Source organism: Pleuronectes platessa, chromosome 17 (genome assembly GCF_947347685.1).
Source record: "Pleuronectes platessa chromosome 17, fPlePla1.1, whole genome shotgun sequence".
Classification (NCBI taxonomy): Eukaryota; Metazoa; Chordata; class Actinopteri; order Pleuronectiformes; family Pleuronectidae; genus Pleuronectes; species Pleuronectes platessa.
In genome coordinates this window covers 1561820-1586382 of record NC_070642.1, presented here as the reverse complement: position 1 = coordinate 1586382, position 24563 = coordinate 1561820, and the positions used below count along the sequence as shown (strand labels likewise).

Sequence of the window (24563 nt, the reverse complement as noted above, 5' to 3'; positions counted from 1 at the left end):
TTTTCCAGTGAAGGATCCCTCGCACGTGGCTCTCGCTGAACTGTTTATAAAATTTTATTCCTACGATTCTGCACAAGCGGTTCACAAACTGCTCATTAGAGCTTTAATCACCTCCTGTAATTTCTTTTCTGTCCCTTTGGGACCATTATTTTCTAGGTCCAAATAACATGGTCCCCTTCAATATTGCTTGCAAGATTAGTTAATATTCCTATATATTTTCTAAACTCTGAGGTGACTTTAACTAGTGAAATCAAATTGAATATTTAAAAGGAAAGGATTTCTTAGAATGTATTACAAACAAATCAAATCGAAACCAAACTTTATTTAAGGCTAAATAAAATGTTAAACTTGAACATAAATATATAAAGATGCACATCATACATGTGAAGAGTTTAGAGAAACAAATCAATCTGCAAAGGAATAGACAAAAAAAAAAAACAGGTAAATAACTGGACATGTCAACACTGTTAGGTCATAGAGTAAGAGCTTACGACGGATTCAAGCTACTTGACTTCATTTTGGCCAGACCACTGGCAGCTACCAGTTCTGCGGACACATACTTGAGTAAAGTAAAATATTGAACTGAACACCTTTGCAATAAACAGTACACTGGTAAGATGGGTGTCAGAGAGCCGCTGATACAACAATTCAGTTAGTTGCATTTTCTGCATTATATTGTAACGTGTTCTTGACAATATAAAGTGTTACAAAATAAAATTGTGATACACATGGAAAACAATACCAAAGTATACAGCGATACATGTAAACTAGAAAGACCCCATCATAAAAATTTACTGCATTCACTTACATTACATCATTCGAGTGATTTTGTGCTCACTCCTGTATATCCAACAGAATGCAAACACATGTTAGGGATGGAACTAGGTTAGAAAGCTGTGATCAGGATAATATCAGTGGAACATCCTCCCTACCTCATTAACAGGATACAATACCAGCAATGGGTTATGAGGTCATAAACTCGTATGACAAGTGCGGTCACCAATAACTACAATGACCATTAGGAAAGAGGAGAGGAATTTCAACGTCAAGCATTAAATGTTGTATACTATGCTTTCTTAATGTTTATGCTTTAGAAATATCTAGACCTATTCCTTTCTATCCAAATGGTTATATAGCAGTCTTCATTATTAAATTGCTTTGCCAAGAACTGGTTCTTATTGACTTTATACGGAATCTGTCTTAATGAATGTAGTATGGGATATTACTTTATTAAAAATACACTAGGTATGCACTGACTAGTTATAGAATAGAAGGCTGCAACCCCAGAATGAAATTGATCAACCCTTTATGATGAAGGAAACAAATCCATAAGGCAAGAAACAATTGTCTTTTTTACAGCAACTGTTTTTTTGGTAGGGTGAATTAATTCTCACCTGAAAGCCCTCTATTTCTATGTCAAATGAGAGGGACTAAAAACGATTGCTACTAAATTGTTAGATTTTTAACAAATGGTTAATATGTGTATCGTGATGGCAGGCAAATATAAACAGAATTTTTCCATTTAATATTTACTTCAGATGTTTTTTAAATTTGAACTTTGTTGATATATTTTATCGAGTCATTACAAATCTTTTTTTTTCCCATTAATTTCAGTTTTGATATATTTTACACTCTCCTCGGGTCACCACTGGACTGATGCAAATACTTTTGAAGTGTCTCCCTGAAATTTTGAATCTTGAGTAACTGTACCAACAAGATAGCTTAGTGAAATCTAACCCCTGTTTTTTCTCATATAAGGCCTCCCTAGCAATAACCACCACTTTCCATTAAATATCTCCAAAAATGCTACACATTATTCCTCATCACTCCCCCACTACATAGCTAACAAGTCTGCTGACCTTTAAGACCTAATCTTTGCCACAACCCAAGGCTAAATGCCCTAATCCCACCACTCCAGAACCAAGAGAAAGAAGCAAAAACAGACACCTCCTGTTTATTTCCCCGTGTCCCTCACTGGGCTCTTTTTGGAATTCTTTGATTCAGTTCTTAGAGAGGAATTTTCCCAACCAATCTCATTACCTTTATATACCAACGACCTTTGCTGAGCCTCTAGTAGGAACAGTCAGTCACAGGAGGCTTTGAAGATGTTTCCTCTGAAGGGGTCTCACTGGAGATCCCAGTATCTCCATTCTCTGCTCCGCTGCTCAGTGATATCTTCTCCAGCACTGCAGAGTGGACACAGATTCGTAAGTAACATGGACAAGAAGCATCTCTCATGACGATAAAACAGTTACATAATGGTGTCTAGGCTTGAGGGGGAGAGGAGGTATTGTTCCATTACACTGTTTCAACGAATGTTATATTGTACTTTCTAAGAACTACACTGTAGTTTCTTATTGGTAACAGAGCTTCCTAACCTAACCTTGGTTAACCTAAAACAAACCATGCACTGAGTGAACCATCCAAAGAATTTAGTTGGGCACGATTTAAAACTTTTGTTGCTGTTGTACAAGATGCCTCTTTCCTCTCAACCTGTTTGTTATTATTATTTTCAAGTAGAATCCCAAATTCAAGGTATGAACCTGGGCTTTACGAGAGGAGGCAGGAGCTAAAACCAAGCATCAAAGGAGCTGCACCAATTAACTAGTATAAGGAAACTGAAGCATTTTCTGAACATTAGAGCAATCAAACCTTTTCAAGTAGAATCCCAAATTCAAGGTACGAACCTGAAAATTTTGTAAAATATGTATCCTTTAAGACACAGTCTGAATGCTGATGATGCAAGATGACAGCCACTAAAACTGTCCAATGAATACCTACCTATCAATCTGTTTAACTCAAGGTTAGATGCATAACCCAAGTTCTTCTTCTTCCACCTGGCATAAACAAGGCGGTTGGACAAAAACAACCTCTTCTCATCAGCCCAAGCAAAAATGGTTGTCTGGGGAGGTATCTCACTCATATCGCTTTAACACACGTTCTATGTCTCACTATGGGGTGTAGTAGCTCCTGTATTGCCAAACAAGCATTTCTAGCATTCTGCAACCTTCGGGAGAGATGCTCTGCTCCTGTTGGGACCTTCCAAGACTGAGACTCTTATCTCAGTCTTGGAGAAGAGAAGGTATGAGGCAGCGTAAATGTCCTAAAGATTAACTCACCAAATTAAGTCCCAGAATGTGGCCCCCATATGGCCTTTGTTTAGTCTTGCGCACAAAAAAACTACGACTGGGCATATGATACCAGTGCACAGAATAGTATCTGTGAGCCCTCGCTCTCATGTACAGTGTGTACGGAAAGTATTCAGACCCCTTTACATTTTTCACGCTTTGTTTCATTGCAGAAATGTAGAGATTTTAGCAAATTTATTAAAAAAGAAAAACTGAAATATCACATGGTCATAAGTATTCAGACCCTTTGCTGTGACACTCATATTTAACTCACATGCTGTCCATTTCTTCTGATCCTCCTTGAGATGGTTCTACTCACTCATTCGAGTCCAGCTGTGTTTAATTAAACTGATTGGACTTGATTAGGAAAGGCACACACCTGTCTTTATAATGCATTTCTAGTTATTATGGGTGCCTAGTGGTGCAGGCACCAAGTGAGGCCAGGCCGTAAGAGCAGTTTAGAAACGTACTTCTCATTTCATAAATTCTTCTCCGAGAATTATCATTAGTTTTAATGGAAGAGACATTTTTTCACACTCTAGCACCGTCATCAAACTAATACTTGTTACTACAGATTGTCGCAAATTCACGAGACCCACAAATAAACCTGCGGAACTACGTCGAATGGTGTGCTTTGTGTTTTATAAGAATTTCGTCCAACAGATCGCTCAAAGATCTCAAGCTCTCTCTACCAAAAGACCGAGAAGCTGCAAATCAGTGTTTTTAGACCCTTTTTTCGTCACTAAAACTGCTCTCAAATCCCCAAACGGAGGTCCTCAGACATGATTCTGAGTTTGTGAGATTGTTTCCTTCGCAAACATGTCACTCTCAAATCTCTCGGACCTGTGCTTATATCCGCATCAAAAAATCTAGGAATTATTTCCGGATCCTTCTCCCATTGGAGCCCCATGTTAATTCTGAAGATTTTTCTGAAAAGATTAAAACTGAAAAATAAAACGTAAATCGCTCCCACTGCTCCATTTATCAGCTCTCACGAATAATAAATATATTTGGTTGTAGTGTAAACTCCTGTGATTCTCAAAATGTTTTCATTTTCCAGATAGGAGTTATAGTTTTTGGGTAACAAGTATTTGTTTGATGAGGGTGCTAGAGTGTGGAAATAAATCTGCTCAATTGAAGTCAATGTACATTTTCGGAGGAGATTTATGAAATGAGAAGTCCGTTTCTAAACTGCTCGTACAGCCTAATTTTTTCCACTGTCTCTGTGTCACAGCTGCGTCGTTAGTGAACTCACACACGCACAGGGAGGGGGCCAAAGGGTGAAAAGGGGACAGTGAGATCTATTTATAAACTACTTTACAGGTGTTAATAAATACTATAGGTGGTGCAGTCAGAAGGGCAGGGGGATAGAGACCCAGAGGTGGTGACATCAAGTCCCGGTGATGGCAAGACTCCAACATTGTTTTTCAGAAGGGGACTATTGAACTCTTTAAATATACAACCCTCTATGATTTGATCAACAATGTGATTGGCTCTTCATCAGATTCCTGTATTAGTAAGTATGAAATGATAGGGATAGAGCAACCTAGTGGTTAGTGTGAAAATGAAGTGTGATCCCCAAACGGAGGTCCTCAGACATGATTTTTTGATATTTGAGGTGGTGAGACTGTTTCCATCGCAGACATGTCACTCTCAAATCTTTCGGACATGTGCTTATATCCGCAACGAGAAACAAGGAATTATTTCCGGATCCTTCTCTCATTGGAGCCCCATGTTAATCTTGAAGATTTTTCTGAAAAGATTAAAACTGAAAAATAAAACATAAATCGCTCCCACGGCTCCATTTCTTAGCTCTGGCGCATAAATATATCTGGTTGTAGTGTCAATCCTTGTGATTCTCAAAATGTTTTCTTTTTCCAGATAGGACTTATAGTTTTTGAGTAACAAGTATTTGTTTGAGCAGAGAGCTAGAGTGTGGAAATAAATCTGCTCCATTGAAGTCAATGTACATTTTCGAAGGACAATATTTGGAATGAAAGCTACATTTCTAAACTGCTCGTAGGGCCTCATTTGTTGACTCTAACCAATAATATAGGTATGTTCTTGTTCGTCCAAGCCTTGTGATTCATTTCACGGATAGGAGTTATAGATTTTGAATTAGAGCATTTTGTACAGGACCTTCTCCTCAGGTCCAATCTTTCACTGTCTCTGTGTCACAGCTGCGTCGTTAGTGAAGTCACACACGCTGAGGAGGGGGGCCAGAGGGAGAAAGTGGGACAGTGAGATCTATTTATAGACTACTTCACAGTTGATGATCAACACTGTAGGCAGCTCAGTGCGTAGAGCAGAGGGATAGAGACCCAGAGGTGGCCAGTTCAAGTCCCAGTGTAGGTGGGACCAGAGAAGGGCAAAAATACATCAAAATTTATTAAAAATAAAATACTGGTGCCAGAAAATGTAACAAAATACAAAACATGTTTTTAAAATATAGGAAATACTTTTTCTGGATTTTCTCAAAATTTGGTATAGCAGAGCATTCAGGTTTGGGCTATATAATGTACCAAAAGCTCTGGTGAACCCCCAAAAAACTAAGGACAGTCACAGAATGTCAGTGTAACTAAGCAGAGCTATTAAAACAAACAACTTGACAGCCCATAAACGTTGGCTTTGTATCAACAAGAAAATATTCATCACCTATGAATAGCATCACACATTAGGCCTATGCATACTATAAAAGCAAAATATAGAGCTAAAACCAGTTGTTCACAGGTAAAGAGCCTAAATAAATTACTGTCCATCAAGTTCTGGACAGAAAAATGAATAAAAATAAAGGTAAATAGTAAATCAATACAAAAATGAACAGGTAACTTAACAAGTGAGTAGCCTACTTACTTCTCTTTTACTGTACCTTGACCAGTGGCATGGTAGCCTACTTGTTTCTCTCTTACATTGGCCAGTGGCCTGGTGGGCCACATAGTTCTATATTACAGTGTTAAGTGTCTCATACAGGTTCACACTGATATCTTTATGACATAATAATCCTTCCATTTTGGTTCTTGAGACCCAACCACTGAGTAGCCAGTTTAGTTGCCTTTAAGAACAACTGACTTTAAAATATTTCTGTTGTTAACCGCCTCCTGTGCAGATGGAATATCTGCAAACGTCCTGCAAACGCGAACAGTCTCTCAATCATAGCTGACGAGGGGAGGGTATCGTTAAATTGAACAAAAAGGACCTTGATAAGTGGGTATTGCTGAAGAGAAAGCAGGTCTTTAACTCAGCTTTGCTGTGGCTTATGATCTCCTGTCTTTCCTGGGCTTGAGTTTCTTCAGCTGAGAAAACAAAGAAGTCATCTTCCTCATCATCTTGGAGGTTGGAGGAAGCTGTTTCACTCTCTGCCAATAGGCCAAGATCTTCAGCTGAGTGGAGCATAAACTGGTGGATTCACCTCCTTACTCCTGACAATCATGGTGGTAGCCAGCGCATTTTGAAGAATGGGTGAACTCGTGAATTGTTTTTTGATTAGTGGAGAAAGTATTTTGGGTATTTTAAATACAAAATTACCCCACTCTAAAGTATTTTGTTACAAATTACGTTAGATTTTCTATCGGCCCCATCAAATACAAATTACAAAATACTCAAAGTAATTGAAATACAAGTAATAGAAATACTGCCCATCTCTTGGTGGGTATTAAACATTGATTTTCATTTCTTTGTCTTTCAGGGGGAAACTCTTGAACTACAATGTGATTGGCTCTTCATCAGATTCCTGTATTAGTGTGTATGAAGTTCGTTGTCTGGAACTGGCAAAATCTAGGCACCCATTCGAAATTTCTCGGCAGGAGGAATTTTCTAGTTTTCTCTTTGATCTCGCTCCCACTACGTACAGCAGTAGCCAAAACATTAGCATGGTTGCTGCTGCAGGCTTCTTGTCTTACACTCTATGTGAGTCAACCTTACCCTGGGGCCTACAACCTGCAGCTCTTCAGACGCTCTGCAGTGGCTCCCTGTACAATGTTGTGAACGAACGACGCGTTCAATAAACTGAACGAATCAGTTTTCAAATGATGAACATGAACATAAGTGGCGTCCACTCCAGAGAGAGTGAACGTCTCTAACGTTCATTTAGGAAAAATTTAAAAAATCTGCGCTGCTGCTCAATGATCAGAGCAGAAGCTGCAGATGGTTTGTACCATGCTTGAGTTTCCTGTGTCCTCCTCCACTCTGACCTGCTCACTTTAACCAATAACCACTCATCAATAGTTATCAGGACCTGTTTGATTTGCTCCATAGTTTATGAGGGTTCATTTAAAAATCATGAAAAATTACTCAGTCAGTGTTAAAATGACCGGACAAACATGCAGACATGATCCGACACCATCGATTAATAACTATACTCATGATCATAAGTTTGTCATAGTATAACTATGAATACAACTTTATAAGCTGTGTTATCAAATGTGTTTTGTGGTTCCAGAAACATTTTATTTGGTGAAAAGGTGGCAAAATGGCTCTTTTGATAGTAAAGGTTGCCGATCCCTGACCTAATCTGACGTGGCTGTAACTCGATTTCAGCCTCAGGATTGTTTCAGCGTAGCGCTCTTCTCATTATCATTGGCTGTTCTTGCTGTCTGTCAAAACATGGATGGAGTGAGCTCTAATGGTGCTATAATCGATCGCCCAGCCTTATTTCAGGTGTGTCTTATTTTTTGTTTCTAATCTCCTGTGTATTAAAACATTTCACATATCACAGGTCTGATGACCATCCAAAGCGCTTTACAGAACAGTTTTGCCATCCACCCATGTACACACACATTCATACAGTGCATCTACAGTTGCAATCAGTAATATTCAAGCCCCCAAAGATTTTAAGAATTTATCAATTTAAGGTTTTTCAAAGAGCAAGATTCAGCTTCGGATGACTTCTTTTTGAGTTGAGTGATACATAAAATCAACACAGAAAATGCATGAAGTGGTATTTGTGTGTAACAGAATATTTTGTTAAGATAGCCATGTCACAATTATTCAACCCCTATATAATATTGTTGTTATTAAAGCTGTCTGACAGCTTTTATGGCCTAAAGTGGAGTTGAAACATAATAAAGCCTTTGGGAACTCTATAATGATCCTTCATCTGCTTCAGCTTTGATGCATATATAAATCCCATCCATGAAGGTATTCAAGGTGAGTTGCAATCATGGGAAAGACAAAGGAGCTTCCACAAAAGCTGAGAGAGGAGATTATTTCATCACACCTGAAGGGCCTTGGGTATAAGAAGATTTCCCAAAAATAGTATATTCCAAGAGACACCATTGGAAGCATTATAAGGATGTTTAAAACTTATGTAACAGCTGCAAACCTGCCTGGCTATTGAAGAAAGCCCAACATTTCATCAAGGGGCCTCAGCAACCTAGTCAGAACAACTCAGAGAAACCCCTGTGTCTACAAGACACCTACAGGATGACCTGATGAAGGCTGGTACAAGTGCTTCAGTGGCAACTATAAGACATGCACTGAATAAACAAGGACTTCATGGCCGGACTCCAAGACGCACTCCATTCTTGACCTAAAGGAACATCAAAAGTCGACTAGAATATGCCAGGAGGAATTTGGATAAGACGTTTTGGGTGACAGTTCTATGGACTGATGAAACCAAACTGGAACTGTTTGGACATATGGACAAGCGATCTGGCAATCTTGATCATGTACCTGGCATCATGGATTCCAAGAAATACCAGGCCATTTTAAAGAGGAATGTGATGTTTTCTGTTGACATATTAAACCTTGGTGATCATTGGCCTTTTCAGCAAGACAATGATCCAAAGCCCACCTCAAAGTCAACCAAAGCTTTGTTGAGAAAAAGATCCTGGAACGTCTTGGAGTGGCCTTCTCAGTCACCAGATTTAAATCTGATTGAAAATCTATTTTGGGATTTAAAGAAGGCAGTTGCAGCACAGAAGCCATCAAATATCACTGAGCTAGAGGCTTTTGCACGTGGAGAATGGGCAAACACTCTGATTGAGAGGTGTAAGAAGCTTGTCCGCACTTACCGAAAACGTTTGTTAGAAGTTATAAAAGCTAAAGGATGCGCCACAAAGTACTGAAGCTGGGGTTGAATAATACTGCACATGCACATAGCTTAAAGGAGTTACATTTTTCGTTTGAACTTCAAAGTTAAGTCAACTTCTGTTGTCAAAATAACTCAAATACGTATCAATAATTTAACTTTTGTTGTTTAATGAGGTTTTTTGTAATTTACTGTCATTATCTTTCATCCACATCACTATGATGTCTTTTGAGGTGAGGTGGTTGAATATTTATGATTGCAACTGTATGTGCAGCACTTTCTTATACATCAATCAGCCATCAGGAGAAATTTGGGATTCAATGAGCCTAATATGCTAACAGTGGGTACGCACAGATCTGTGCTTAAACTGTTTGTATGAATGCTGATTCACGAATCTTGGATTCATCAATATGCTCTTACCTATATTTGTTTGTACTCTGGCTCTCACTCTCAAGCAGCCGTGAAGTGGTGACCGGCGGTATTTAAAAAACAGCGCGAGTTGAAAATGGCAGAGGGAGGACAGCCATATTAAAAGGTTAGAAAAAGTCCTCTTGTATGGGAACACGAGGAGCAGCAGCACACAATGTAGCTGCCGCGCAGCGTCCATTCTCAAGCGCGCAGCTGCCTGGCTGTTCACACCGGACCCACATTTCTCCGCCCCAGTCAGCCCGCGATTCTCCGCTTGTTGTTGTATGTAACCCGTTCAATGTCGGGGTTCGGGGGTACATGATGATGGTCCTCATAGCCATCCCCCACCCCTCTCTTTCTCTCTCTGTCTGTGTGCTTGTAGTTGGGGGGCAGATGGGGACATTTACATTTACCGGAACCGGAAGTGACTGGTACTTCCGGTTACAGTCATTTAAAGAATAAAGCATAGACTTCAGAATAAGGGCACATATTAATAATCGTTTGAATAATCGTGATTTCGATATTGTCCAAAATAATCGTGATTATGATTTTTTCAAAAATCGAGCAGCCCTAGCCTACATGTAACCCCAGAAACCTGAGCTAGAGTTTTCAGCATCTTGATAAGAGGGTGCCCGCATTCATTCAGGGAAACACCTGAAGTCATAAAGCGCTGCTTGAATTCAAAATCTTTCGAAAGTTTACTGCGTGGTAAAATCACCACATATTGCCTTTGGTGGTGATTGCTTGTTGCATGTTTCTTCTCTCGCTCTCTTGTTTTTCTCCCTTTCCTAACCCGCTTTCCACACACACATTCAGTCATATTTTAGGATATTATTAACACACGACTCAATCTGCTCCGTTGAGTGCACAACATCAGTAAGGACATTTTTACCTATTCTCACCTTCAACATCTCTTCCTGGTACACCCTCGCAAACAAACACAAAACAAAACTTCTGTCTAACTTATCGGGCCAGTAAAAATAATTGGTTGACCCCAAACTCTTCTTTCTAAACTGTAAACTCGGTCAGTGATCAAGAGAGCCTCACTGACAAACTAGGACCCATCTCACCCACTCCCCAAACCCTTCCTGTCACTTCCATCAGGCAAAAATCCCCAAATCACACATGAAAGAAGAAGAAATACTTCCTTCCCTCTGCAATAACCACCCTGAACAATTAAAAAAAAGACACTGCATTTAAACCTAGTGAGTATATTGTTGAGCGTTGTTATTATTTATGTACCATGGGCTTTAAAATGTGACTTATGTGTGAAAATTTGAGCCCAGTCAAAGGGATACTTTCTGACAGACATAGTTTATCTATCTATCGATCTACACAATAAGCAGGACACGAGTAAGCTTGAGGTTGAATCTCTCTCAAATGTGAACTTCATATATTTTTTGTGGCTCGTCTGACTATAAACAAGCTTTATACTTGCACCATCTGTGGTATAAGTTTAACACTAACTCTAGCAATCCAACATATGTAGTTGAAAGCACCACAATTGTTAAGCTCCCTAAATAAACATAAAATGTATTTTATAAATTAAACACTGGGTCTGTTTACATCTCATTAGTGTTCAAACCAAGATTGTAATACATACCCTGCAATGATGCCGAGCTGTTGATGGTTGGCGCTGTGCTGCTGTCCTCCAGTTCATCCAGGTAAAGTCGGTAGCGATGGCCACTGTCGTCTTCATACTCCACATTCTCATCATCACTGTCCACCTCTGGAGCCACATATACCACCTCAAACTCTATCTGTCCTTGCTAACACAGACATTCAGGATGAGCATGTTAAGACATACAAAGTAGTTTGAAAATGTGTGCGCACCTCCAGTATATTACCTGCTGGGACAAAATAGTGACTGCCTCTTTGTGTTTAGCATCTCTCAAATTAATGCTGTTGACAGCAAGGATGGCATCTCCAACATGCAGACCTCCACATCTGTCTGCAGGCTGACTTGGATGGATCTCTGAAATTAGAATGGGAACACCATGCTCCTTCCCACCCTGATGAAAACACATACAACTCTTAACTCCTCTGGAAGAGTGCATCAACTTTAAGGCAATTTTATGTTGATGTCAGGAATGTTCTAGTAATCTGACAGCTGTGTTAACCAATGACATCATGACAGCTCTCAAAAATGTACCCAACACATATTTTAGTTGGCTGCAGTTCAGGTCATAAACCCTGCCTCCTCCATGCTAGTCAATAAGACATGGACCAAATAAAAAAGTAACATTTTGATTAGAAATCAACAGACTTTGGCTCCAGATACTTTCAACAGCACAAGATGTATAAATTGTCTTCATTTTTGTATGTCGGAGTAATGGTAAATGTGTCGTCGAGTAGGAGTGCCAACGCTTTTGTCTATCTTCACAGTATTTCACACCAAATCGGACTGTACTTTTACAGGGTCTCTGTTTGCAGATATGAATTGATGAAATATACTGTCAGAGTTGGTTTTATTCTCACAGCTCCTCTCAACGTCAACAGTTCTGCTTGCTTTCCTTTTCTAAAATGCCTTCAGACAGTGAACAATTGCCACTCTAATTACCACCTGAAACACAAAGGTTCTGTATTTTAAATGGGCCAAACCTAGCCACAAACAGCCTCCTCCAATTCCTCAACAGCCCTGTAGCATTCATTAAAGGCTGCAAGTATCCACCTACAGTAATTTAATCATGAAGCTAAATGGAGTGGGCCGTGGCTTAAAATAGAGGGAATAGTTAACCACATGAAAAAAACATCTCATGATAAATTAATCGATAGGTTCAGACAAAATAATCACACTTGGTTGGTGATATTGTTCCAAGATCATTTCTCTACCTTGAAAGGGACATATTATGCCTTTTCATAATTTCCCTTTCCTCCAGTGGGTTAAATAGTTTGAAGAGAAGGTGTGAATAACTTAAACTATTTAAAAAGTCAGCAGCAGAGCTGAAACACCGAGACACCTCCTCATCACTTTCTGTAATACGTCTCCACCTTTGACATCACTTTGCCTATCCTCAGCATAATGAACGCCTAGATGCTAGTCCAACGGACAGTCAGGTCTGCGGGAAAGATCATCGGTGCCAACTTGCCCACCATCCAAGACCTGTACATCTCCGAGTCAGGAAACGGGCAGGAAAGATCACTGCAGAGCCCTCACATCCTGGACACAACCTATTCCATCTCCTCCCCTCTGTGAGGCGCTACAGATCTCTGTTCACCAAAACCTCCAGACACAAAAACAGTTTCTTCCCCCTCGCCTTCTAACTTCTGAATAGCCAATCCACTCCACAGCAATAACCCTGGATCTTTTTTAATAACCACTGTACAAATACTCCCGAAGTTATATTATATTGTAATTATATTTAATTATATTATTTATTTCACCCTCACTGCATAACTGTAATATTCATACCGTTCAATATTTATCCCTGCACTTCTTTACTTTACTTTTCTTAGACCATCGCACTGTTTGTACTGTTTGTATTGTTTTGTGTTGTGATGTGTATTCTATGTAAGCACACTGAAAGCCACTGCACCATGTCAAATTCCTTGTTTGTGCAACTTACTTGGCCAATAAAACCTGATTCTGATTCTGGCACGCCCCTAACAAAGACAAGAAGGGTTTGGTTTTCCCTGTATTTAATTTCAAACAATGATGAGTCGAAGATTCAGCAGTTAAAACGTATTTTTCAATACTCTTCCTGAAAAATATTACCCCTTACTTCCCCAAGGACTGCTGTGTGGAGATGGATTTAAGAGTGTCTTTGATTGATAATCTGATGTGTGTGTGAATGGGAAACTGTACTGTAAAGCGCTTTGAGTGGTCATCAAGATTAGAAATGCGTTATATATATGCAATCATTTACCATAACACCTACCAGCTATTGGCATGTTCTACAATGTGGGATGCCAAGCAGACCCTCCGCAAACCATCTCATTGGGAACTCCACTAGGCTATCATAACTGCAAAGATGGTATCAGTTGTCCTCGGGTACAGCTTCTATATTATCTAAACTTAAATTGGCTCCACTGAGGCGCATTACTCCGCTGGTCACAAGTGACTTTGCTCCTATGATTTTTTAATCATCACATTAGTGATATTGTGATATTAGTGAAATATGTTTTCATATTTCTCTTCCTGGATAAACGAGGCGTCGCTTCTTCTGCATCAATAAGTTTAAAGCGCTGCATCATAAACTGCAGTAGGAAATTCTGTCTGCAGGAGTGTTAGTATGTGTGTGTGTGTGTGTGTGTCCCTGCTTGTCTCTGTCCCTCCTAATACAAACTGATTATTAAACGTACTAATAGATAAAGTCAGATCATGAATGTGGATCGTTCCGGTCACTTTAACCCTGAAGTCCTGACTGTGCACTTCACGTCTCGTGTTGTGTAGCAGGTTTAAACATGTCTCATAAACTCTAGAGCAACTAAAACAAACACAGAGTAAACTTCATTCCTGTATGTGTCCTTATAACTTGTGATCAGTGATGGTGTTTATTGGTCTAGTGTAAAGTGAGAGCAGGTCAGAGGAGGAAGGAGGAGGACACAGACTCCGACAGAGACTCTGACATATGCTTAATGAGCATTTGTCCTGAAGCAGCGGTGTTGTAATTATTTAGCTGTGGAAATGGCTGAAACTTTGAATATAGCTGAAACATGTTTATGTTCAGTCACTGCATCGATGCAGAGTCGTCCACCTCTGTACAGGGGCACAAATATTAGCAGCTGTGCTGCTGCTACTCCTTCCCTCTGTGCTGTGTGCGTCAACCTATCCTGATGTAAGTGTAACTCTATTCCAGCCACATTATAGGCTCGGCGCAGCACTGTCATTATCATTGGCTGTTCACATTGTCCATCAAAACATGGATGGGATTAGTTCTAGCGACGTTATATAGACAGACTCTTTGTTAAACTGGCCTAGTTAGAAATTCATCACTATTGTTTTTAGCCTTAGCAGATCAGCAGCTCAGCCTGTAACCTACTTTCGCTAATGCGCAATGGTTGAGACACTTCCGATATGCGTTGGAAGCAGTTAACCATTAACAAGAGACTAACCAAGCTGGGTAATCAGTTAGATGAGCTTCTTGTGCAAGGGAGGGGAAGGGACCGCAAACGGAGCATTTCAGAGAGAGAACGTCAGAAGTAGCTGCAGAAATAGACAGTATGAAGAAACTTAGGTGTTTTCTCAAATTTAGAGCCTGCATTCATTTTAAAGTACTTAGCCACATTGAAATTAACAAGCATAATGTGTCTCCTTTAAGGTAAGAGGCTTAATTTATATCTTGACACCTATATTTTCACTTGTATTCATGTTTGCATCAAAATACATGGAATTGGTGGCTGCTTAAAATAAATCGTTGGTGTAACTTCAAGAGGCTGTCACAGCCAATAAGGGAAATAAAACTTTCATCTTTTTAAATATTTAAAAAAAATCTTACTGTAATAGAGATTCCCAGCCCCTCATGATCATCTTTCACTAGCACCACCTTCCTGATAGGGCCCACCCCCTGGGTTTTCTTCAGTATGTCTGGGTTCTGTAATTACATTCACACATAAACGCAAATTTGATAGCACAAATAAAAGTTATCAACAGTTTCACTTGCTCTGAAGTTTTACACTCACATGCCCCACTGGAGAGGGGAGTGGTTTCTTAGGATCGTTGCGACCTCTACATGCACGGATGACAGTCTTATGACGGTGAAGGTGAATCTCTGCCTCAAGCTGGTTCCATAGCTTATCATGTGCTGGCCCTTTCATATCACGGCCTAGTAATTGGATCTGCTGCACCCTAAAAGAAAAAAAACATACAAAACTGCTTGTCAATTCAGCCTGTCTATACATTTTTCCATTTCCAATCTTTTTCTATTCATTACAGATTTTTGCCAACTTCTTGAGTTTTTAAGTGCCTGAAACAGAGCTGGCCCCATTTTAGTTTGAAAACTATCGAGGAGTGTTGTAGTCTAGACGGACAAATACAAAGACTTTTGGAAATGTTGACGAGGTCACCGCCATTCCCTTCCTGGTTCTTTTTATAAGTCACAGTTCAAGTCCTAGCAGTGATAGCAAAATTATGCATTGTCAGTCCAAGAAAACATATCCCTCATTTTATTTTTCACCATTGTTGTTTCTCTTTGATTGTATTTGCTGTAAGTATGCAACCAACTGCAGAGTAGACAATCAGCTTCCTGTTTACATCGGCATGCACATGCCCAGTGTACACGAATGGTCACATGACACATTTTCTGTGTTTTTATGGACAGAGATTGAGAGATATTACTGATGTTAAGCTAAAATACTTATTACTTCTAAGCACACTCAACTTCAACCTAGTGGTTGAGATACAACAACAACTCCTCACCTTCCAGCCAGTTCCTTGTCGAGGTATTTGGCAGCCAGTCTGGCTCCGTACACTTCGGCCTGCAGTACTGCCATGTGCCTGCGAAGAGCCTCGTTTTCCTTCTTATATAGTCTCACTTCAGCATCCAGCGTTGCCTCTACTAATTTCTCCTTCTTACTAGCCTCCAGCTCCTTTTCCTAAAAGAAGCACATCACAATTAAGAACTACACACAGTTCAAGCACAAGGTGAGTGGCTCAGTGCTACTCTTGTTGTCAAACAAAGCACCTCATAGAAGAGGTGGTTTTCACATCTTTTGACTCACACCAACCTATTTCATTATTATGCTTTTGTTTCAGTTCATACAATAGTGTTCTTTAAACAGACATCCTTGAGTCACAGAAATTTCTACTTGGAAAGGGAAAGTGATTTGGAAAAGATTATTAGAGACTACAGTATTCATTTCTCTCAGATTAAATGTTAAAATATGTTTAACCAGAATTAAATGTTTTTAAGCCAATCTGATTAGTCTGTTACCATGCCTGTACACAGCGAACACACAGCAACATACTAATTAATTAGTTTTGTTTCTGTCCAGAAAACAAATGCAAGTCAAATATTGATCTTCTTTTTAGCTTCTGTTTTGGTCAGATAAACATCAGATTTTTTTAAAGGTCTGTATTTTATAAAGCACTTTTCTCCTCTTAATTTTAAAGACCTTAATAGTGCTTAAAAGTAAAGACTAGTCCCTGTGTTTTAGTTTTCTAATTCAAAATTTCACACTTTATGTTTCTATCCTTCCACTGCAAATCAGAACATAGGAAATTTTGTCCGGATGAATGTAGTTTTACTGCCATTTAATGATAATTAGAACACAGTTTGATAAATGTAGCCTATTTGTACTAAATTTGAGAATAGAATAAAACTAACAAAGCACCTGAGCTTAATTTTGGTGGTATGACCTCATTAACCAAGAGTGTCTCAGTATACACATGCTTGTAGTTTTTCCAGCACTTGCCAAAATTGGTTAAGTGCACGAAAAACTTAACACAAGTACACCAAGTAGTAGCCAATACTGCAGGAGACGGAAAGTTAAGTATCACTGACTGGCAAGTCAAGCTACAAAAGCCAGCAATGACAAGGAGGTTGTGTGTGTTTTTAGCAGGATCATGCAAAAACTACAGGGTGGATTTCCATGAAACTTGATGAAAGGATCAGATATGGAACAAGAAATAACTCAATTTTGGTTCCTATCCAGACAAAGGAGCTGATACAGGGTTTATAATTTTGTCACTTTCATTAACATTGTTGTTGACATTTTTACCAATTTCTGGGGGGTAATTTCTGAGAGTGTCTTCTATGGTGTAATTTAATTTATAGAAACTGTTTCGCCTTGCAGGCAGCATAGTGGTGCATTGGTTACTGCAGGCAGCATAGTGGTGCATTGGTTACTGCCATTCTGACCAGACAGTGAAGGTTCGGCCGCGGTCTTTCTAGGAGGAGTTTGCATGTTCACCCAATGTCGGCATGGGTTTTCTCTCAGTGCAAAAACATGTAGACCGGGGAATCGGAGACTTTAAATTGACTGTGAGTGTGAATGGTTGTTTGTCTCTATATAGCTCTATATTTACTGAACTCCTTTGCCCTGAACTTACCATCTTTTCCACTGGTGGTGTAGGCTTAAGGGGGGAAAGAGGAAGACCAGAGAGAAGTCAGGGATTACAGAAATACAGTCGACAGAGATTGTGAGTATGTTAACCAATTAAGAGGTGGCTATATAGCAAATGTGAACCTCAGAGTTGGGAAAAAACATAATTGAAGATATTTGAAGTAATGAGAGAGCAGGAATAGGCAGCAAAGAATCAGCAGCGACAAATGTGACAAGTTCACATCTCACATGTTTTGCACTCCGTTTTGGGGTTAATGTTTGTCATTCTGTTTTTGGCGTATCACATTATTGTTGTTGTTTGAAAATATTAATAATTTCCAAAGGATTTATTTGTATAAAAGCTTTCATACAAGAAATCCCGCTCAAAAAAAGTGAAAGCCATAAGATTGAATATTACACTTGAATTGCAAAGCAGTGTCAGTAAAGAAACATTTGGTCGAATGATATTTACATGCAAATGTTTCTGTTAGGATAATGTTGCTGTGAATATGAAAATATATAGGCGTTAGGGCCATTTTTAAATTATGTAGGGAAAAGCTATCGTTCAAATTATATCTGGGGATGAAAGCCATGGAACTTCAATCACTCCACTGGTGAAAGCCTCAATGCATCACATTCTCTTGGATTCCAAAAACAAACAACCTCTGTATGAAGTAGATGTTTTAGTAATGACAAGATCACTGACGTTACAATTACAAAAGACACACAAAAGTGGCTTGCGGCTGTTCCATAAAAATTCAGAAATGTGACTGTGGTTTGCTTGGGTGTATTGTGTGGGGTTCAGTGTGCCCCCTGAACCTCACACACTAATGGTCATAGCAAAAAAGGAAAAAAACACAATTATTTATTGAAAAGCCTTGCTCTATAATTATAAATACAAAGGGTAAACCAATTGTGTGACTGATGTAAAAATATTATCAAGTAAGTTTAAAGGCTTTAATAGCATCTCCTTCTCCCACCTACCAGTCTGTCCTTGATGGTGTCAGAGTCCTCAGCTTGGCCTTTTTTAGTGTGAAGTTGCAACTGAAGAGCATGAAGCTGCAGGAGCTGGTCATGGACCTCTCTTTCTACCACCGCCCGCTCCCCTTTCGCCTCAGTCAGCTCAGAACGCAGGTCCACCAACTGAGCCTAGAGTGAAGGGGATGATCAATAGAAGGAAAGAAGATAGGGCTCATTAGGGAAGGACACCAGAGGTAGATATGGTCAGATGCAACAGACCTCTGGCTGAAAATAGCAGAATAGTCCCAGCAAGGTTCCTTTTGAGGGGCCTCTCAATAGGACAGTTTGTTGCACTGGGACACTACTGGTCTTATGGCCGGCGCATTGTTTCGCAACTGCGGCTTTTCACGCAGTTGTGTCGATGGACTCGTTTTAATTTATGGTTCTCCAAGGGTTGCGCGTGTTGCAAAGCAATTCACCGCCAGAACACTAGGTGGAGTAACGTTTTTTGTCAAAGACGACCTTAGAGACTCCTTCTTTGTGTGGGTAGTTGACGCCGACTGTTTTTCTTTACGTCGCTACCGTCGACCTGCAAAACAACGTTAGCCGAGATGTCCTTCCAGGAATTGCAGGCCATCTGCGCATCCTTGTATTCCGTCAATGAAGGGTTATACAAGTGGTCATACTTTCGGATCTCTTCTGCCAAACGCTCTTCTATTAGGTCCATATTCGTTCTTCTAAATCTTCCTTGATTTCTGCCGGTATTATGGGGCATGAAACCGGAAATGTGACTCCGGAAAGGATGTAGTTAGCACACCAATCACAGCCTTGCGGGCTGCGTGAGGCTTGCGTAGCTTTGTCGTATAGTTAAAAAAATTGGGTGACTCACGCAAGAAGGGGTACACAAGCACGCAAAGGGGCACGCAAGTGGCTCTTGCGCGTCCTTGCGTGTCTCTGAAAATCGCAGAAGCATGCGCCTGGCTTTACAGATGTCTTGGGATGTCATGCAAACAACATCACTCAGGGCAAGGAATGATTGTGAACATCCTTTATAAAGTTAAATAGGTGAATCTCCTTCCACACACACGAGAGAGGCATTTTTCGTGTCACAAGGTTTCAACATGTATGACCAACAATTCAACACTGTAAGATCACTGCCTGTACATTGTAATGACAGCTATGTCCCCAGGGTCTGAAAGCTGGTGTTGTAGTTTTCAAATCCAATGAACATAACTGATGATTGTATGCTTAAAAGAAAAAGAAAATGCAACTTTGACATTTTATAGTTTTATGGATAAAACCACTAAATTAATTAATACATGCTTCTTCCCTTCACCCATTCTCTTTTCTCAGGCAGATGCCCCCAACCCCCACAGCGAAAAATGTTTATTGGAACTTTTGGGTTTCTATATAATATTGTAAGGTATTCATCTTTATTTAGAGGATCCTTGGAACCACTGAAGTCCCAAAAGACATTGTCTTATCTTGTGCACACACGATTGCAAAATACTATATTTTGGGACTTCAGGGGCTCTGTTAAGATCAGACTGGGAGTTATCAAGCAGCAGATATGGCTGGCTTCACCTGCCTCTCTATCAAGCCAGGGACAACTTCCCTTCATGTTCTACTCAGGATCTCCACCTGTTAAATATGAGTGGCCTGGCGTTTTTACATGGCACAATAGGACAATAAGGAATAGATATCTACCAGTGGACGGCAGTATGTGCCTTCTTAACGTGGCTTTAGAGTTCCACTCAGCAGCGGGCCATTATATTTCAGTCAAGAGGACATTTACCGGAGAGACAACAGACAGATAAGTGAGAATACATCAGTGGACCAGGATGCCAAAAGTCAGAGTGCCTGTGCGAGGGTGACTCGCACAGTCTCCATGATACATCAGTACAGTGCATCGTTAACCGTGAATTGCACATGACATGCTGACCTCTAGTTTGTGGTTGAGTTGGAAGACCGTCTGGGTTTTATGACACAGCTGAGCAAAACAGGAGCTGAGGCTGGTCATCTTCTGCCGACCCTCGTACGTAATGTCGACCTGATCTGGGTCTATTTCCCCGAGCAGGAGATCCACGTCCACGAATGCCTTGTCAAATTCTTTCTCCAGCACTTCTAGCCAACGAAATATGGTAATTCCGGTGCCCGGGCCTGAGCTATGGCCCGCCGGGGAGCATCCAGCAGAAGCGGACATGGCTTGAGTAAAACACAGCCCTACCGTTAGCGTTAGCTTCTCGCCAACTTTGATCGTGACCAACGTTAACCAATCTCCTCTCTGTTAACCAACAAATAAAGAAAATAATAAAGTAATAACGCAGGAATCCGATGGCTGAATTGTATACTTGGTTCGTGGACTGAAGTCTGCCAATATGCGTTTTTCAAATTAAAAAAAAATGAAGAAAAACAGTCTATCCAGGAAGTGACCACATTGGACACCCGACTAAATCGGAGATAGCTACTCTGGTCTGCCTGTCTGCAGGGAGGAGCAGTGGATAACAGAGCCGTCTGCTTAATTTTTTTTCTTCTTCTTCTTCTTCTTCTTCTTCTTCTTCTGCTTCTTCTTCTTCTTCTGCTTCTGCTTCTTCTTCTTCTTCTTCTTCTGCTTCTTCTTCTTCTTCTGCTTCTTCTTCTTCTTCTGCTTCTTTTTGATCATAGATATGCTTTTTGTTGTTTAATGGCGGGTGGCACCTAACTTTAAAGGCGCATTACCGCCACCTACCCTGCTGGAATTTGGGTCAGTGTTTGGTCTGCGGAAAAATACATAGAAACAAACAAAACCAAAACCAAAACCAAAAACCTAACTTAAACCTATATCCTCTTTAGTAAGCCAGTGTCTTTTAAAAAAACAAACAATATTTAGTTATTTCCTTCTCCAATATTAAACACATTCTTCAGGTTTGACTCTTCCACCCCACATTTCCTCAGCTTCTTTTGCAGTTTTTCTCTCTGTGTTATATTTTTGGCATTTTCAGATGACACGCTCCACAGTTTCCTCCCCTAAACCACATTCACACTTTCCTGATGGATGTTTCCCTATTAAGTGCATTGTTTGGCGAGAGAGTCTGCCATTTAATTTCCCTCAATGCAGCTGTCAGCTAGGGTCCACATGAATCTTACTTTAGTTTGTTTTACTCTATATAGTGTTTCATATATTTCATAAACAAGATCTGCTCGACAGTGGGATGAAACTGACTGTAGTGATACTTGTTAGGGAATTTTTTAACATCCTCACACATGACTGTCTATGCCAGTATATATTCATGTATATTGTATATTACACATCATATCTGTACAGGAGAATAATGCCTGTCTAAATTCCACAGATACTCCCTTCGCTCTCTAAGCAGTACCAAAGGTCAGGTTATAGATAAAGGGCCAACTCACAATGCACTGTAGTGTCTACGTTGAGGGACTTTCATATCTAATTCAGATGCTCCAGACAGAGAGGCACCAACTTCAACTCTCACCGACTTTAACTCTTTTGCATATTTCACCAGTGTCAAGATGCAAGGACACAATGTGATTTAGTTATGCATACTTTAGGCTTAACTATTAAATAGGATGCAAACACCTACATGTAACATAGAGAGGGACAGCAATTCTAGCCATTAATGGATGTGCTGTTAGAATGGGTGATGCAAGTAGAGGAAGATATATGGAGATGCTGTGGAAGACATCTTCAGACTTGGGGGGGACAATTGCTTATGTTACTGTGTTAGCGTTTGTAAATAGTTTCAGTCTACATTAAAATCTTCGGCATAAAGCATCAGCTGCGGCCTGAGTTCTCCATTCACCAGCTTCCAGAAAACTCCCATAGCAATTGGTGTTAAGAAACAGGATCTCAATTCAGCAACGATACGGTAAATTGCTAATTTAAAGTAAAGATTTGCCTTACCGTGTCAGAGCTTGACAAGATCATAAAGACAACATGCAAAATTTCTGCTATTTGACTGTAAAAAAAAGAACACACAATCAAAGGCCAGTATGTGTGTGTAGGGGAGTTGCCTGCCGTCTTTTCTTGGACGACTGACCTCATGCCCAACGAGAGTCTTGTATATTAATAATGTAATAATGCACTGTACTAGTGTGCTACGTCTGTACTAAATCTGTTTTCCAGTGGTTGGTTGGTTTCTGGGGCGACCACGGGTCCTATGTTGATCAAAATCAGAGGGGATTAAAGAAACTAGAGCAGATAAAGAATAAGGTAACAAAAGTCAGTGTATTTTTGCATTTGAAAAAAATAAACAATATTTAACCTAAAGTTCATGCTTATTGGTGATTTGGTTGAATGAATTTGAGAGTTGGAATATTCAGTCTTTAAGTCTGTGAATGGAAAAATTTAAAATCAAATGCTGATAAATAATCAATGCTGATAAATAACCAATTTCAAACTATTATAATGGAATTTGAATGAATCACTTAACTTTTCAACAACTAATCCTAAAGTTTTGTTTAAAAAACAATATATATATATATCATCCTTTTAAAACTTGTAGTTTCACTGTGCTTTCTACAAAATAGATACAAATTTTTAATTTATCTTACATTACTCAGAACATTTTGTATAAACACTATTTAAATCAAAGAATTACAAATTTGACCTTATATCCCTTTACACTTTAAAGCTTTGTTTACTGTTTTATCCATCACCCTAATACAAACATTAACAGCTTGAGTGGCATTGATGTTTGCAATGAGACCTGAAACCAGTGTTACTGCACTGTGAGTTGAGAGAGTTTAAGTCTTGAACAATTGCCTCCGCCTGAAACAGAGAAAGGAAATGCTCTTGTTCTTGGGAATTGCGAACTATTCCAAACATTGAATCTACGAGTAAGCTGCCAAGGACTCCATCGTGTGCACCGCCACAATGCAGGCTGTGTCGACCACATCACAATGGACAGAGGAGATGGACAAGGCTTTTAGCCCCCCACAGGCAGCCATTTTGCCTGTAGGTTTGTGAGAAGAACAGTTATGGTACAGAAACATCCTGGTGCAGAAACGCAAGTGTCATTATCTTCCTGTTGCATACCATCCGTCATGCTTGTCTCCTGTTGGCAAGATTGGCTGTCTCAAGGCTGTAGCCGCTGTTGCTCCCAAGATTGAAGACAAATTATTGGGAAAAAGAATGACAGAAAATAAAGATAAAACAAATTTCACCCATTGTTTTGTATCATGATTATGTGGTTCATGTTCCCCATTCGGGTTTGCATATCTTGAACATTTCTGCTACTCAGCACATGACAGTAGTTTGTCAATCTGGCTAATGCATGATTATTATCAAGCCCCCACCTAAAACTAAAGAGCTTACCACATCTGAACCCAGATTCTCTTCTCCCTATGATGGATGGAAATGATTAACATGACTGTGTTGTGGTTATTGAGAATCCGAGACCAGACCTGTTGTGCAAAAGTCTGGACCTGCACCACTTCTTTTATTCTGTAGGCGAATGTTTTTGACATGGTTTGTCTGACATGTGGTTCACTGTTTTTATATCTAAAATCATTCAACAGTTCAAGTCTCAAGTTTTCTTTACTTTCTTCAATCTCACCAGCGGGGAGTGAAGGAAAAAAGTTGACTTCAACCTTTTTAGTTTTCATTTCCATTTTTGGCTGGGAAGCATTAGTCACAAGATTTATTTTTCAAAGCCTTCACTTCTGGACAGCCAACGGCTCGCATCTTTGTCCTGTAATTAGCCTATTTTTATTTTAAAATGTCGGATTCGAACCCTGGAGTGATCTTCAGTTGAGTGGTAGATTCTCTGAAGCTCTCATTTCCATGCTGAAGCTGCAACTCTACATTGTTTGGAAAGTGAGTTCAGTGTCTGAATGTGGCAGAATGATATTGTTATCCGAATCAACTGGGAATGATGTGTCCTGTGAAGAAACACTGAGAGATGTTTGGCTGCTAAATGGTGCTCCAGATGAAGAAGATTGATTCTCAAACAAATAGTTTGCAGGGACTAGGGCTACCACATACACCAATTTGATTGTACTTCGGTCCTGTATGTCTTGTTTTGATGTAACATTCAGGAATTTGTTACAGAAAT

At 39.8% G+C, this 24563-nt stretch overlaps 1 protein-coding gene across 2 annotated transcripts; it reads right to left on the bottom strand.

Annotated features, from left to right (window-relative positions):
* Nucleotides 1-302: 302 nt before the first annotated feature.
* On the bottom strand, nt 303-21237 carry gopc (golgi-associated PDZ and coiled-coil motif containing). 2 transcript variants are annotated; one of them, XM_053444849.1, is made up of 9 exons: nt 20450-21237; nt 18532-18696; nt 17555-17578; nt 15923-16098; nt 15187-15352; nt 15003-15098; nt 11412-11576; nt 11168-11333; nt 303-2186 (listed from the first exon to the last, which is right to left on the bottom strand). In XM_053444849.1, exons 1-9 carry the CDS (start codon nt 20708-20710, stop codon nt 2071-2073), a joined length of 1335 nt encoding a protein of 444 aa, XP_053300824.1. In that variant the 5' UTR covers nt 20711-21237; the 3' UTR covers nt 303-2070. The 2 variants fall into 2 exon arrangements, with proteins under 2 accessions (XP_053300824.1, XP_053300825.1); XM_053444850.1 differs by lacking the exon at nt 17555-17578 and having other exon boundaries at nt 20450-21235.
* Nucleotides 21238-24563: the final 3326 nt, after the last annotated feature.